Here is a 15,481-nt window from a genome sequence, read left to right as displayed (position 1 = left end):
CTCCCTGCCGTTTTGTCTAAGGGCTTTGTGTGTAGAAAGTCTGGCCTGTTTCTGGATTGCACCGGGCAGATCAACATTGTTTTTAAAAGGGATGAGTTTTAATCTGGTAACAGTTGTCTCATTTTCTGTAACTTTCCTACAGTTTCTGGCCGGCCGGTTCAAGTATAGCTTCCCACAGACCAACTAAGAACTTGTAGAAACAGTTACTGGTTTTCCAGTTGTAGCTGATACCCGTTTGCTTCTATAAGGTGAAAATGCACAGCACAGACAGGTTTAGCTTTTATTTTCTTTTTATGTCTTCTGAACTCGCGAAAGCCCTCTCGCTCCGTAACGGTTCAGAGGGTTTTTCCGCAATGGTCAAAGAACTGCCCGTGCGGTATAGTTAGGACAGTTTGTTGACTTTCCGGGCAACGAGACAACTTTTTTTTCTAGAGCAACCAAGTTTCTTGGGAGAGTTCTCCATCCCTTTGGCAGGGCTCTGACCGAAGCGGCCGGTACCGCCTGTTTGTGGCCGCAGAAATCGGCCGGTGCACTGGCCAGTTCTGAGCTTCGAGGGTTGTTTCTGGCCCAGGTCTGCAGCATCCTCCTGATAGAGAAGCACAAAGCGGCGGAGCGTCTCTAAAGGCAGAATCCTCTGGCATTTGAGGCGCTTCTCGAAAACCTCAAGAACCAAATCTGGAAAAGAAGATGCAGTTATGAGGTGGTCTGAAGGCTCTGACGCTAAAAGACACCCCGGGTGTCGTGTGTACGTGGGGAAGGATGAGGGGTGGCGAGGGGAAGTGGTTTCCGACCGGAGATCAGTGGCCTCTGTGGACTATTACTATTAAGACAACTGGAAAAAAAAAAAAAAAAAAAAAAATCACCACCACACTTTTCTTGCATTGACTTCAGCCAGCTTCAGCTCCGCTGGAAACATTTTAGGCAGGAAAAATATTGTAAAACGGCTTACAATGCAGTGCAGGCTATGAATGCAGCCCAAAATAAAAATATATATGCACGGGAAAAGTAAATGTATCTATGAAAGTGAACATCAGCGGGCTATTGCTGATACCCTTCAGGCAGACAGGGGCTCTCCCTTTACTACTTCTCCTTCCGCATACGGGGGTATCACAAAATCGGACATGAAAGGGATTTTGGTCCTCCAGGCAGAAGCAGCTCTAGTTAATATCTGCCGGACCACGTAAGGATTTTTTCAGTCTTTGCCATCTGTATTGGTGCAGCACAGCGGGGTGCGGCGTGTCGGCCCTGCCACGGCTGTCTCAGCCACGCTGTAAAAAACAACTTAAATTCCTGCGCGTTCAGAACAATAGGCGTGAGAAAAATGCGCAGGTGCAGTTTATAGGGTCCTACAGTAAGATTTAACCTTTTGTACATAAATACGTAAGAAAACGTTCTTAAAAATAATTATAGCAACGAAAAAAAAAAGTAACTCCTTATTTAACGGGACCACGGCTAGAACGACTGTAGCTTTTCTAGGTCTGCATGGATGCAGATTCTCAGTGCCTTCTAAATTGCTTACAAACTCAGCAGTGAGGTATCTTTATTCAAAGACTGGTTTTGACCTCTAACTGGTGTAAACAGGACTCTGTCCTCTGCCAAGCAGTGGGGCGACAGGATTTTCCGCGGCCGGCCGCCCCGTGACTCGCTCACTTACCAAGGCTCTCGTGGACGACTGATGGGATGACGTCCCTCAGGACTTTGCAGTTGGTGTGCAGTGCGGGGTTTGCATTCATCTCCAGGAGCCAGACCTGGAAAAGATGAACACCGATCGGGAACCTTGGCTGGATCTCCTTAGAGTCACAGCAACGTCCTTTTCCTGACTTAGCGAACGCCTTGAGAGGGAGGACTGCTGATAAATCCCAACAAAATCCCATAGCACAGGTTGCAGGCAGGACAGAATTTTCATAAGGACCAGACGAATTAAACAAAATCCCTTTTTGCATACATTTACATACTTGAGAACAATACTAGATGTTATTTTGTGTCTCCAGCTGATGCTCTTCGGGTTAACTCTTGCTCTGCCGGTGTGTAAAGGCACTGCGTTTCTTAACGTACCGGTTTCCACAACAGCTTCTAGTTGAGATTTTTGGATACCAAGAACTAAAGTTGGAAGGAAGGTGGGAATCATTTTGATTTGAGGTGGATGTGGGATCAAAGCTAAGCAAACGTGGCTCTGAGTTTTCAGCGAACGCTTGGCCTTGATTTCCTGGGTGAGCTTTACTTCCAGGCAGAAGCCGTGTAAGATGCTGATCTTACGCATCTGTACCAGTCTCATCTCCATTTCCTTTTGAAATGCCAAGGTCTGAAGCAACAAGCGCAGAATGTGACGGTCCACTTACAAATCTGTGTGAAACCAAACGATGGACGTGCATTTTATTGTTTACTCTTTCTTTTGCCTATCGGGAGAGAAACTTATCTGTTCACTTCATGCTTCCACCACATGGCGCTGCATCGCCTATGTAACACATGTAGGAACGGGTCCGTGTTTTGTAAGGAAGGGTATTTAATCATGTAACAGCCCCAGGAGAATTTTACTCCCTTTTAATTAATTACAAAAAAAAATAATGTAACATATTTCTGGTTTGTTTTTTTTTTCCCGAAGCCACAATACATTTGCTTGCAAGTCGCTGTGAAATGAAGTCTCGGTGTTTGGTAGACTTCGGCAACGTGATAGCCTTCACTTTGGCACTTTATTTTGCTAAGAATAAAATATAACAATAATTTTCACTTCTTTGAAATACTTTATTAAACCAATGAAAAGACTGATAAGTGAGGGCAGTGAAATACCTTTTTTTTTTTTTTTTTTTTCCCAGAGGAGAACTGGAACAGCGGATCAAAAAAAACCCATTTTGCAGATGCCAACAGAGGGCACCTAAGTTACATACATGTCTCTTGACAAACTCATTCATCTTCTGCGTAAGTGTTCTTTTTCCTATTAAAAGTTCATAAGATTTTGTGCTGACAGACAAACTCAATGAACCTTCATAATTGTCTTGATGAGGTTTTGGTTTCTTCTCCTTCGAAACAAGTAAAACTGACAAAGAGGAGGAAGAAAGTTCTCTGACATCTATTGTGCTGTTCGTCTGCATTCCCCATTATTGTTCTATCTGAATGTCTTATAGTTTTTAAATGCTCTTAACCTCTCAACAACCGGGGCAAGTTAATAAATGCCCTTGGCTCTGTTTCAGGAAGAGCAGAGGGAATAAGGCCAAGATTCGCCGTATCTGTGTGCGCATCCCTAATTTCACAGGAATTTCACGTAGAATGAAATTTCCGTGCTTCTCCCTGCATCTGGCATGCAGGTGCCTTGCTCAAAATTTCCTAGAAAACATACGACAGAGGAAGAAACCCCAAACCCAGAACGCCTGTCCTCGATTTCCTAACCACGGGCTTTCTGTTATCTTTAGGCGTCTCAAGTGATGGGAGCAGCGAATGCCCCGTGGCTGTGGTCGGAAGCGCTGCTCTGGATGTCTCTCGGGGACGAAGCGGTTACGGCTCCACGCTCTGGCACATCTTAAACTTGCTCTGTCAAGACGTCCCAGGTAGGCTTAAAACCTTTAAATAGCAGGATTTTTCCATAGGTTCCTGAACAGCTTGCCGGCTGCAACCAGATCCTGCGTTACCCCGGGATGTGGGGTCTCATGTCTTGTGTAGCACTGGCTGCAGCATTAGCATCATTTTTGTTTTCGTCTAGTTTGATTACCGTTGTAGTCTCATCGCTGTAGAACCATCCTCACAGCAGCAGTTCAGCGTCTTTCGCGGGAGCGCTGGATGGTGAGCCTGGGCTCGGTCCCGTGCTGCCGGGGGGGGTACCAGACAGCGTGCGACCTGTCTCGAGGGTCCTTTCCCTGCCGACGTGGGCAGGGCTGAGACTTTGTGGTGTGCTGGAAATGCACGATTGAGCCAGTGTTTTGTTCTGTTTCTGATCAAAAAAAAAAACATTTAGTGTATTTAACCGTGAGGGTCTTTGCTGGAGCTCACCAGGGGGAAGCTGAACGTCCTTGCTGGGGGCTCAGGGAGGGAGGTGGCATCTCTCCCTGCTCCCAGAGGCTCCAAGTGACGTGATAGCAGAGACTGAACGGGAGCGTATACATCTCTCTACACAAGAACTTGTTCTTAGAGAGGATGGCTGTAACATGCTTCAAAGCCCAAAGCTATCGGCAGCGGGGCTGTCTTGTTCTGCCTCTGCGTAGCGGGAGGTGTCCAGGGAGCCTGAGCTCTGGCTGGAGCTTTAAGCAGCACTGAAATACCAGTCAGAAATAGGGATAAAAATCACTTCGTCTGTGTGGCCAGAGCTGGAGCCACACGCGCAGTCACATCCGAGCCCTGGAAGGGCCGCTCAGGTGTTGCTGACCCAGAACGGGACCCGCTTGGCGATCACGGAGCCCACAGCCTAAGGCAGTGGGGTTCTGTTTTCCGCAGTCTTAACAAACTCTTATCAGTTTTTCTTTTGTCAAAAATGACCTGGAGTGGGCACAACCAAATCTTAGAGTATCTACGTGGTACCGCATAGTCCAGGGGTGAACGAAAAGCTGTGTCATGCAAATCAAAGGAACCGTCCCTGCCTTTAACGAGGGGTTCGAGTGTTATCTTCGTTTAAGTACATCTACCGCAAATTGGCAAATGGCTTATCTACCCTCAGTCTGTTCCCTGCTGATAGACAGCTGAGTCCCTTTACTGATAAAAAATTTACACGTCTGTCTGCCCAGCGTACCTCTGGAGAGAAGCCCTTTCGCACGGCTGATGCGGTGCTTTCTGAAAACACATCCCTCGAGCGTTGAAGTGACGCTGTCCGAAGCCGTGTAGTGACTTGGGCATGTACAGTGCCGCACAAGGAAGCGCCAGAAAAGGGTAAGAAAAAAAAGCCGACAACAGCGAAACCTCATCCGTCGCTTTTGCTCCCTCTCCTCTGAAAAGTACTTCATTCTTTTCTCAGCTTACAAATGAATACGCAAAGCTCTGCGGAAGGCGGTGGTCTGGGCTTTCGTGGTCTGGGCTTCGAAGAACTCTGAGGCAGGAAAAACACCCTGCAAAGACTGAATCGGGATGCTTCAGGAATTCTGAGGAGTGATGCTGGCGGCATTTGTATCTCAGACAAATAAGGAAGAGGCAGAGGCATGATAAGCTGTAGGACTGAACACACAAGACCATGGGAAATCGGTATAAAGCAGATGCTACACATGTCGTGAAAGGGGATGACAGGGAGAGTGAGGCTGTTGTGTGCCACAGGAGGAGAGGACGGGATGTCAGACCAGGAGTCGTAGTGTCAGCCCACAGAAAACTGGGAGTTTTCTCCGCCGACCAGTGTTAACTGCGGGTTGTGAAGGTGTCGGTCCCGACTCCGCAGGGAGTGTACGGGCGTCCCTCGATGCAGCGCCGCACCAAGAAAAATGTGGGTTTGTTGCTCTCCAGCGGGGGCAAGAAAACATAGACCTGTGCTAAATAAACGCCTACATTTCCACATTACTCTCTCTCAAAGGGAAGTCCCAGGTTCCGACGGACTCTGTCGCCGCTGAGTGTCCAGAAATCCTCATCATTCTTATAGATAATATCTGTCAAGAAAAAGATTTCGCTTATCTCTCCATATGTAAAATACGTATGGTAATGGTCTTTAGATGCTGTAGTTTTTAACTAGCCGAGTAGGAATTGCCACAGTAGAGTGATACTGGATCTTCTATTCTACTTAACGTTTACACAGCCGGGGCTTTGCGTGCCGACATTGCACAAGACAATTCCCACTGAAATCTGAGAAGCACCAGTTTCTGTGTCTTTGCCATTTACTCTCCTTTGCCATTGACTTCCCGTACAAAGGAGCCCATTGTTCGGGTGCCTTACCCACCGCTGCATACATTAATTCCCTTCTTTCATAGGCTTTGCTGTTCCCACTGCCCTTGGCTGGAACCCGTTTGAGTTCCTTTCTGCTTTAGCAATAGCAGAGTCTGCCAGATGGCTTTCTGTTACCTTTAGGGCAGGTGGTTTTGAAGGACTGTGCTGCATTGAGAGCACCTCAGTCGCCGCGTTTAACATGTCCCTTTCCCTTTCTTCTGGCTTTCCTTCTCTGTGTTTCATTCACTCTCTGCAAGTTTGAGTTGTAATTCCAGCAGGTTTTATGGACTCGGTGGGCTGACCTGTTGCTCAGTGGTGAACCCACAGTGAACGTGGAGATGCGGATGCTGACATCTGAATGGATAATGACCGATCCTCGGTATGGCGAGGGCGGGTTCCCCGTTGCCTTTGATGGATACTCAGGTAGTGTAAATCAGTTTATTTTGTGTGATGTTAGAGGCGTTACAGACTGATTTATGCTGGCTGATTACCTGGCATGTTTGATTTCTGGAGAAAGAAAAGAAACTAAAAGGAAACTAAGCGGGTGTTAAAATTCCCATACTTTTCACTACGAACTCCACTTCCCCATAAAAACTCTGCACAGAACAGTTTCAGCTGCAGTAGGGACTTTTCTTCCCATCCTGAGCTGTTAATGCCGGGGTCCCTCTGCGCGGTAAATGCGCCGGGAATAGTGGAGCCGTGTCTTGATGCCGGACAACAGAACTGGAGAAAAAAAGAAATGAATCCTGCGCTTCATACCTGACTGCCTGAATACCGTGTTTCATTCCTCGCGCCAGAGCCTGTCAGCGGTGCTGTGCTGCTGGCGTTAGCACCTGGCCCATGTCACACTTAGCGTTTGACGATATCGCGTTCATACCTTAAAGTTCTCATCAATTAAAAAGTCGCAGCCGATGAGATCGAAGTAGCCCAGTTTGCGGTCCAGTTTGCGCTTGGCTGCCAGGAAGCACTGCAACATGATCTGCTGCATCCTTTTCTGAAACGGAAGACAGGGAACGGTGGTGACTGGTCATTGTGAAGACCAAGGGCATAGGAGTGACTAAGTCATTGGTGCCCTCTTGGTTTAGGGACGTTTTTTCTTCCCCTGCCTCCAGCAGAGCTCCTCTCTAGACTTGGCAGGACGTTGCGTTTTGCAGACCGTACGTCTGTCTGCTTTGAGTTGGTTGGAACCCCCTCTTGAAGTTGGTTCTCCAGAGTGCTGCGGTGGTGCGTGGTGGAATCTTGGCCCTTGGCCCTTACTCAGAATGAGCTGTCTGAAGAATTTTTAGTGGTGTTCTTTCATTTACTCCTATGGGGGGTACCAAGGTGTGAGCTGAACACAGCCATCTCTGACAGTGATGACTTACCACCCCCTCACCCCCCCCGCTGTGCTGGGCATAGTGTTTTAAAGAAGCCCCGGGGGGCTACAGCAACCTGCAGTAGGTGATGCTGAGTTTCATTCGATTTGGAGTTGAAATGCACAGTGGGGAATTTCTGCATGAAGAGAGTTACCGTAAAGTTGGCTGAAAAGTTTCCGATCCCCTGAGAAACTCGGCAAATTCAACTAGATTTGCTTCTGAGCTGTTTCTCTCAACAAAAACATATTTTAACAAAGTTTTAAGCTTTTTGATTGTCTTTGTATTTGGCTTTAAACTACAGCATTTCCAAAACTAACCCGAGAAGGCTGTGCCCTCTGCCCTTTTCGTTTCACCCTAGCAAGGCATGTAGAGAACTTATGCGTCATTAGGCTCAGGCTGATGAAAAGGAGCCTCGGGGACTCGGATAATTTCTTCTCTTTGTTTCTTCAGTGAGACAGGAAGGTGGTAAGAAATCAGGCCCGTTCAGTCTTCTTATCTCTCCTCCGAGATAAGAGATGATCTAAGGCCCTGACATGATTTTCATGTGGCAAAATCAGATGGAAAGTGAAGGGCGAGACCAAATCAGACCGGAAAGAGACCGCTGGAAGTGCAGTCCCTTTTCGGGCTGAGACCTGTCAGGCTGGAGAGCTCTCTAATGTGTCCTTTATTTTTTAATGCGGGACCACAGCATTGGGCCAGGAAAGTGGAGGCCGTAGTTGCAATTTTGTAGTTAACCTTTACATTCCCACTCTCTTCCTCAGCAGTTTACCCATTTTATTGAATTTAAACTCTTTGTGTCTTCACTTCTGTGTTTAGCATCTGCAGATAAATGGTTACCATGGGACCATCAATACCTTCTCGCTCAGTGCCTGCGTTTCCTTGGGGCCTCCAGTGACCTGACGGGTTTTCTCCCTATGTCTGTCACCCTAATTAGGCAGACCGGCACACCGTGCACTTGCTTGTACTTACGGTAAACACAGTGAGAACCCAGTCTTTGGGGAGGCCATTGGTTTTTCTGAACTTCTCGTTAACGTAGCTGTTGAGGTGCTCCATCTGCCAGACCGTCTCGTCTTTCCACTGGCTGTACAGGGAGTTCTTCTTCTGCACGTGCTGAGCGGTGGGGAGCAGAGCAAAGGGACCATTAGCTTGCTGGCAGCGAAGAGCAACCGGGAACGGGCTTGCATGGCAGATATCCAACCCCCCCTCAGTTGTTCCAGGTGTCTGGGGTTGGGAAGAACCCCAGGATGAAGTTGTGGGGCTGGAGGCAATAGATCCCTTCACTAACTGGAGCGTAAAACACTGCCACAGGCAGCAATGGGCCCGACCCGCGTGGCCGTTGGAGAGAGAGTTACCCAAGGTCTCCGTCCAAGCGGTGTTTTCTCTGTGTGTGTGTGTGTGTGTGTGTGTATGTATGACACGTCTGGAGCAGTGGCTGGCAGACAGGGAGAGGTGCTTTCGAGTCATAGTCATGATATTCTTTGAACTAAATCCAGCCGCAGTGCCTAGTCCGCTCCTAGAGGAGACCGCCCCTGGGAGAGGTGTGGGGACGTACCCCCAGAGGAAACCAAGGTGAGGGCTTCTCTCCTCCACTGTCTCATTAGTCCCCGTGTCAGCTGGAGTTTAGCCATGATGGGGTATGTACGTTGTTCGAGCACAGCCGAGTCCCCTTTTCCCCGTGAAACAGCCGGGCTTGGCTGCAGCTCCGTCTGCGGGACGGCCGCTGCGAGGTTGCAGAGCTTCTGCTTAGTGATGCCGTCTCTGCTGCCTCTCATTTTTGGGAAATACAGTAGGAAACCGGCTGATTGCAGGTGGGGTGAAAGGGTAGGAAGGGAAGGAGAGCAGAACCAACTGTAATTTGAAGGAGCCCGGCCTATCACCAGCCGCTCCTGCAAGTTTCGTTTCCCTCCTCCTCCCAGCAGGAACTCAGATAATTTACGTTCTGCTAATAAACACCTGCCCTTTGTTTAATATCACTTGTGCCCTGGGATCCTACCCCAGCACCTGCATTCCCGGCTGGATAGCTCTCTAGCTGAGCAAACAAACTATTCCAGGAAAACAAGGGGCAGGGTGATAATAGCGTATATTGCAGGAAGCGGCTGTAATCTGCTGTCCTCAGCTGCCCTTCGGCGGGAACCGTGAAACTCCCACCGCAGTGGGCTCCTCTGATGCCTCTCTAAAGGGTATTTTGCGCGTTCTCAGAGCACAGCGTGACACTGGGAGGAGAGAAGGGCTTTAAAAGCAAACCGTTTTCTTCCCGATTCTTCTAATTCTCTTTCATCGGGGCCAGTTCTGGCTGCGGAAGGGCCTCGCTTGAAGCAAAGCCGCGGGCAGACCTGAGCGAGGCAGGCTTCTCTTTTGTATGGGGGGGGGGGTACAAGCCAGAACGGTCTCGTTTGAGAAGCAGGACGAGCAAAGATGGAGATTTAAGAACGTCGGCTCTTGAACGCCACATCTGCATCTTACATCATTATGCTTATTGTGTTTAAGCACAACGGGATCAGCAAAAATCCTTCGCCGAGATTAAGGCTCCTTTGTGCTAGGTGCCTGCAATCAAAGGCTTCTCGCCCTAAGCAGCTTATCCTCTAGAGATATGTGAGACGGCAGGAAAAAGAGGTCCAGGGAAAAATATTGTCAGGTTAAGCAGAGAACTGGTCCGTGGCAGAGAATGGAACGGGATCCAGTACTTCCCTGTTGCCATGCCCGACCGTCTCCTGGGTGCGTGGATGGATTTTCCATGTGTGAGGCATTTATTTTTAGCCTTTCAAAAGTCTTTTTTGTTTGTTTTTTTTTGCTTCCCACCTCTGCCAACCACACCCTCCCCTTCTTCTGAACCTGAGGGCGCTTAATTTACCTGATTGGTCAGATGAACAGTCAGATCATCAGAAGCGGCGTCATAATTGACACAGGTCAACCGCACATAACCCTGGGCAAAAAACACCACGTACGGTGCGGTGCAGGCAACGAGGAGGTAAGACCGGACGTCAAACTTCTTCCCTTCCAGGAGCAGAGGCTGGTGAATATACCTGTCGGAGCGGCATTTCGACACGCGTCACCAACAAGTAGCCAGAACACGTGGCAATCCCGAACTCGCACAAAACCCCACGGCCGCATTTCTCCCCCCAGAACTGGTGTTTGTCCCTTTTTCAACAGTGAATTTAAGGTGAACGGCAGCAGAGGGCGCTCGTAGGAGAGGTTAGAAATGCCGAGAATGGCTCCTTTCAAGAGGAAAAGAAGCTGTGTTGAGTCTCAGGAGCGGGAGGTAATTAAAGATTTACTAACATTTACTGGAGAATATACAAAGTTTATGTCTGAACACAAAGAGCCCTTCATACAGCACCATAGATTTTATTGCCAGAGTGATGTAATCTGGGAATTGTTTCCCTTTATCATCAAAGGTTGCTGGATGTCTACATAAATAACAAGGATATGCTGTTAAAACGATCGATGCTCACAACAGTTTTCAAAGGAATATGGAGCCTCATTCTGCAGAGCATAAGCCATTCCTCACTAATAGAAACCAAGATGAGATCTAAGGTGGGGTCCAGCCACTTCTTCCCCTGCCACTGCTGCTTGTCCATGTCACAGACCGTATATTGGTCTAATGAAAGCCCTTGGTCTAATTTTGTCAGGCAGTCCTTGTTTTGCTCCATAATACTGGGTGCTGCATAAACGCAGTCCATCCTGTTGCAGAAAGCTTGTAAGATCATCCCTCCAGTTCCCCATTTTGCAGATCTCTCTTACCCTTTTCAATGAGGCCAACCATTCCTGCGTGATGAAAAGAACTCTTTGGATGAATGTAAGCGGAGAGCGTCGCTTGCTTTGCTAGGGCGGCTCTCGGGAAGCTCTCTGGGCGCTGTGCTCTCTCGCAAGACAACGACGCCAAGCCGCCATAGCAGAACGTCAGGGGGGTGGGCGCAGGCTCAGCGTGAGGAATCGGCGCCATCACTTTGCCAGGCCGTGCAGTGAGCGCTACATGGCAAAACGTGCTTTTGCTATGCCAATACTGCAGCGCTGTCCTGAGTTGTGTCCCATTTCGTTGCTGCCGTGTCATGGCAGTGCCATGCAAGTACGGGCACCTTGACGTTTGGTGTGCCCCGTGCGCCCCGCAGGCAGTGTCAAAGGCACCGGGGAGCTGCAGCTCTGAGGATAAATCATGAAAACATCTTTTTTGCATTCCTCTGAAAGTTTTATTCGCTCATCTCAAAGCACTGAAGTGATTTAATTATAGTGCTTTCCTCGATTGAGGGAGGGGCTCTGAGGCAAAGGCAGGTCAGGTGAGTTGTGCGAAAGTAAGCAGGTAACGTCCAGTAGCTGGAAGGGTTCTCGTGGCTTCTGCGGCCTTAGTTTTCCCTTCCTTTTTCCGCTCTTCTGCTACTCTGCAAAAATGTTTTGCAGCGGCTGCTCTATACTCTACAAAGAACCTTCATGGTTCTTTTATTCATGAAAGGAATAAAAAATAAGGCCGCCCTACTCCAAAATTGTAGTGACCGCTAGCCGCTGGCCTGTGGCTTGAGGTGTCTGCAGCGTCGAGGCAGAGTGAAGAAGATATTTGGGAGGCTTTATTAGATTGCATGGAACAGATATTGCAGCTGTACAGTTTGGGAAATGCCAGCTGCGTACAAGGAGCTGGGATAATAGCTAATTGCAATTGCTTTGCACAAGGCTTTACGTATAGCATTCCCGTACAGAACCTTTTGAAGTCATTCTTAAATTTCCAGACAAAGGTAAACGAAAATCTTTCTGATGACAAAGACCCGCCTTGAAATGACTGAAGCACGGGTGCAAGACAGTCTAACCAGAGAAATAGCCTCTCTCCCACAAAATGAAATCTCACGGGTTGATGAGATGTGGTGTAACCACATCACATACCGATGGAACGATCCAACTCGCCGAGGCCAGCGTGCTCAATCAAGTGCACCACTCACACGTGAATTCCCAGGCTTCGGTCTCTACCTTTGCACTATTCTGCCCCGGGGAGCCTTGTGTGGAGCCCTCTTCTCGAGCCGGCGTTCCTCAGTGCCGCGGAGCGTGGCTTGAAGGGTGGTGGCAGAAGCCGGGTTTTTCAGCAGGAAAATTCCTCGACCTTGGTTGGAGCAACTTGGTTTGCAGATCCAAATCTGTTCTTCTGCAGAGAGAATGAGTCTGTTGTAGTCACGTGCGTGGTGTGAAACACCCGTGTGCCCACTAGCGGGCTCTGAAAACCGCTCACCCGAACGCGTGTGTATGTCTGTAAAGGCACACGCATATAGATATCAATTATTTCTACTGTATGTTCTTCTGTGAACATTTTAGAGAGTATCACATAGTTATTTAAGTTGTTTGCCACCGTGATTAAAACCATTTACCTTTGCAAAGTTCAAAAAAGGCATTTCTCTCATCTTTTAAGTCCAGGCGAAAAGATTGTGGGAAGAATTCTTCCATCTTTAGAAACCTATGGGAGAATCGAATACGAGTTGAGAACCATATCCAACATGTCCATTCCTCTGTTACTTTCAGAAAGGATTCTGTTACTTTCAGAAAGGATGTTGCAAATAGAAACTTAGGAAATGGCTTTTTTTTTTTCCTGCTCGTAGGCAGTCGTGTGCTTGTTGTATGTTTTCGCTGACCTATTTAATTCCATAAGCTTTCAAGAATATATGTTTGCCATAAGGCATTCTTCAAATGCTCAGTTTTTTCGAAAAGTAGTTGAGGTGGCCGCAGGTAGCCATGGTACAGCATTGCCATTTGGTTTTTTGGTAGGTCAAAAGTATAGGAGCAGAAATGGCAATAAGCTTCTCTTACATTTACAGTGTCTTTGGCACAAGAAGTTGTGGCCTTTCCAGTAGGACGATGTACCCAAAACCAGGGGAAATTAGTATGGCTGTTGGCTTTGGGGGACCTGGCACCCCTACAACTCCAGGCATAGAAAAAGAAGAAATTCTGTCTTTGATGTATGTACTTCTGGAAAAAAAGTGATTTTTCTAGAAGATAAAAAAGAAATAAAACCCCAATACCTTGTATCCTGTACTGTTATGCATCCAGAAGAAAGTGGTCCTTTGTTTATGGGCTCTCACTTTCTGTTGGTGTGTTTCTGTTCAAGGTTCAAAGAGGTGAGAGTTCTTACCGGGAACTGGAGCTCCTGCTGGTCTTTTTCATCGCTCGCTCTTGCTCTCTCAGGCAGCATAAAAGCCCTATCTTACTGGTGAGGACTCCGTTGTTGGGGATCTGATAGAGAAGCTGTTCACCTGTATGAAAAAGGGGAAAAAAAGGAAAAAAAAAAAAAAAAAGCAGCTTGTCCTCATTGCCCCCTGCAGCAGAATCTGCAGGACGAAGCTGACTTTGTCACTGCTGACTTTCACCAATTTGCTTTAAGGCAGCAGTGACGACGCACAGAGCAGTGACATCACTTGGGGTAAGTGTGTTTCTGTCCACCCTTATGGCGGAACAGACCGACCTGATGGGGCTTCGTGAAACAGTGCATCCCTCGCCTGCCCCAGAGGTGCCACCCCCACACCATTCCAGCTGCAGAATTGCATTGAAACACATCTGCACCGCCGTAAATTAGGCCAACTGCCGTAATGGTGCGGTCTGGCGAATCGCCACCGGAGCTGGCAGGAGGGGCGAGGCGGCTGCTGTACCGGTAGGGACTGGTGGGGAAGCGATAGCGCGCTCCCTCTGCCACAGGAGAGCCCTCAGCCCCGCGCCGTGGGGATTGCCAGGACGCGCACAGGTCTTGACCACCTCCCAGAAGTAAAAGAGATGCCCAGGGGCTGTGCGCAGGCAGTTGCACGGCTCTGAGGGCGCCAACCAGAGGCGTTGCTCTGGGAGTCCGTGGTGCTGTGCTCTTCTGGTTGGGAAAGCTGGTGGGGCCCTGGGAAGTGAGGAGACACCGATGAGAGGAAGGGCAGGGCGCAGTTTGAACAGTTGCTGGCTAACGCGGTGGAGTAGTTTGGCTTTTGGTGCCTCTGTTCTCCCCAGAGGGAGATAGCCGGCCCTGGGATGTGTGGGGTGACCCATCTGGGGCTTGCATTGCTTCTGTCTTCAACTGCACCCCTCCTTCCTCGCCCCCTCTCCCTACCTCCGCCCTTGGGAGCGTCTCTAAACGCGAGGCGCCCTCGGAGCGCTCCAGAGGAGCCAGAGCTGCGTGCTGGTCCTGTGCTGCTCTACTGTGTCCGTCCCATGGCAGCCGGTGCTCAAGGAGGGAGGACGGCGTTTCAAAAGCCGTTGTGATGGTTTGTGTTTAGACCTCCGTACTGCTCCCTTCGCTATACTTAGTTCGTTTCAATGGTATCTTTTCTCCCAAAGCTGTTTTCTTGTCTAAACCCCTTTCTTTAATCACCATGGCAATCCGGCGCTGATGTCCCCTCTGAGGTCTACCGAGAAGCTGAGGTGACCTGTTTCTCCTACCCCCGGGCGACCTCCTCCGCCCTGGGAGTCACAAGTCCAGCATTCGCAAGTTTTTCCCACCACCCTCTCCCACTGGAAGCCCACAGGCACCTCTACCTTCTTTGAAATGGTAATAGGTCTCTCGGCACTTGATTTCACACCATTTCAGTGCATAATCCTCTCTTCTGTTGTCATAGATACGCTGCCAGCCTCTGCTCTGGCAATAGATGCTCACACTGCATATGGAAAGCAAAATAGCAAAGTATTAACAAATTAACAAATCTATTAACAAATACTTAGCTCATATCCCTTGGACTCCTAATAATTTTCTCTGGGAGCCTGACCTAACGGCCCTGGGTGGGGGACAAGGTGGGAAGTGTCGATTGGAATGGCGTTAGTGGACCTGCTGGTCTGGACTTGAGGGGGGGGGGGGGGGGGAGTAACTGAGGACGCTCAGAATGTTGAGGTTCAGCAGCTCTATGGAGAACTTGTACCATTTCGGCAGGGTTTTTCCAATTAGGATGCGACCGGTACCCGTGGAATAGAAATGTTCAGGGTTTAGTCTTAATAAGGAGCCTCTCTGCTGGGGAGTTTAGGGGGAGACGACAAGTAGCGATAGAAGCAGCTGTTTGTAGACAAAACTATGGAAACAGAGCAAGGAAAATGCTGTTTGCAGCAGAGATTCTGTGGTGCTTGCTGGTGACAACATCTAGAGAAGAATGCTGATACGCTGGAAGGAACTCGGAAAGGAATGAATGGAACTTCTGATCTGACAGTTTTTTCCTGGGCAGAAAGCTGCTCTTATTTTTCGCTTGTTTTACATTTGGCACAACAGAGTGTTGATCAGCAACAGTGGTTCCTAGCGCTAGTGATGATGCTAGCAGATTGGCGGCATGGTGTGGCGAAGTGATTTCTCAACAGCCCCAACAGAGAAA

The 15,481-nt window shown here is 48.7% G+C and overlaps 1 protein-coding gene across 1 annotated transcript in view; it reads right to left on the bottom strand.

Moving 5' to 3' along the window:
* Positions 1-382: 382 nt before the first annotated feature.
* TTLL10 (tubulin tyrosine ligase like 10) overlaps positions 383-15,481 on the bottom strand; it is a gene marked incomplete at both ends in the record, with an annotated part of 34,710 nt that continues 19,611 nt past the window's right edge. The window contains 9 exons of the mRNA XM_082493516.1: positions 383-675; positions 1,655-1,748; positions 6,704-6,820; positions 8,151-8,291; positions 10,033-10,204; positions 12,135-12,306; positions 12,527-12,612; positions 13,285-13,405; positions 14,664-14,782. Of these exons, the coding sequence (XP_082349642.1) occupies positions 383-675; positions 1,655-1,748; positions 6,704-6,820; positions 8,151-8,291; positions 10,033-10,204; positions 12,135-12,306; positions 12,527-12,612; positions 13,285-13,405; positions 14,664-14,782 (1,315 nt within the window). The remainder of the gene's footprint in view (positions 676-1,654; positions 1,749-6,703; positions 6,821-8,150; positions 8,292-10,032; positions 10,205-12,134; positions 12,307-12,526; positions 12,613-13,284; positions 13,406-14,663; positions 14,783-15,481) is intronic.

Source organism: Vanellus vanellus, assembly GCF_965231255.1.
Source record: "Vanellus vanellus genome assembly, chromosome: 20".
Lineage (NCBI taxonomy): Eukaryota > Metazoa > Chordata > Aves > Charadriiformes > Charadriidae > Vanellus > Vanellus vanellus.
Note: the sequence above shows the minus strand (reverse complement) of the source record. Positions and strands in the feature narration are given on the sequence as shown.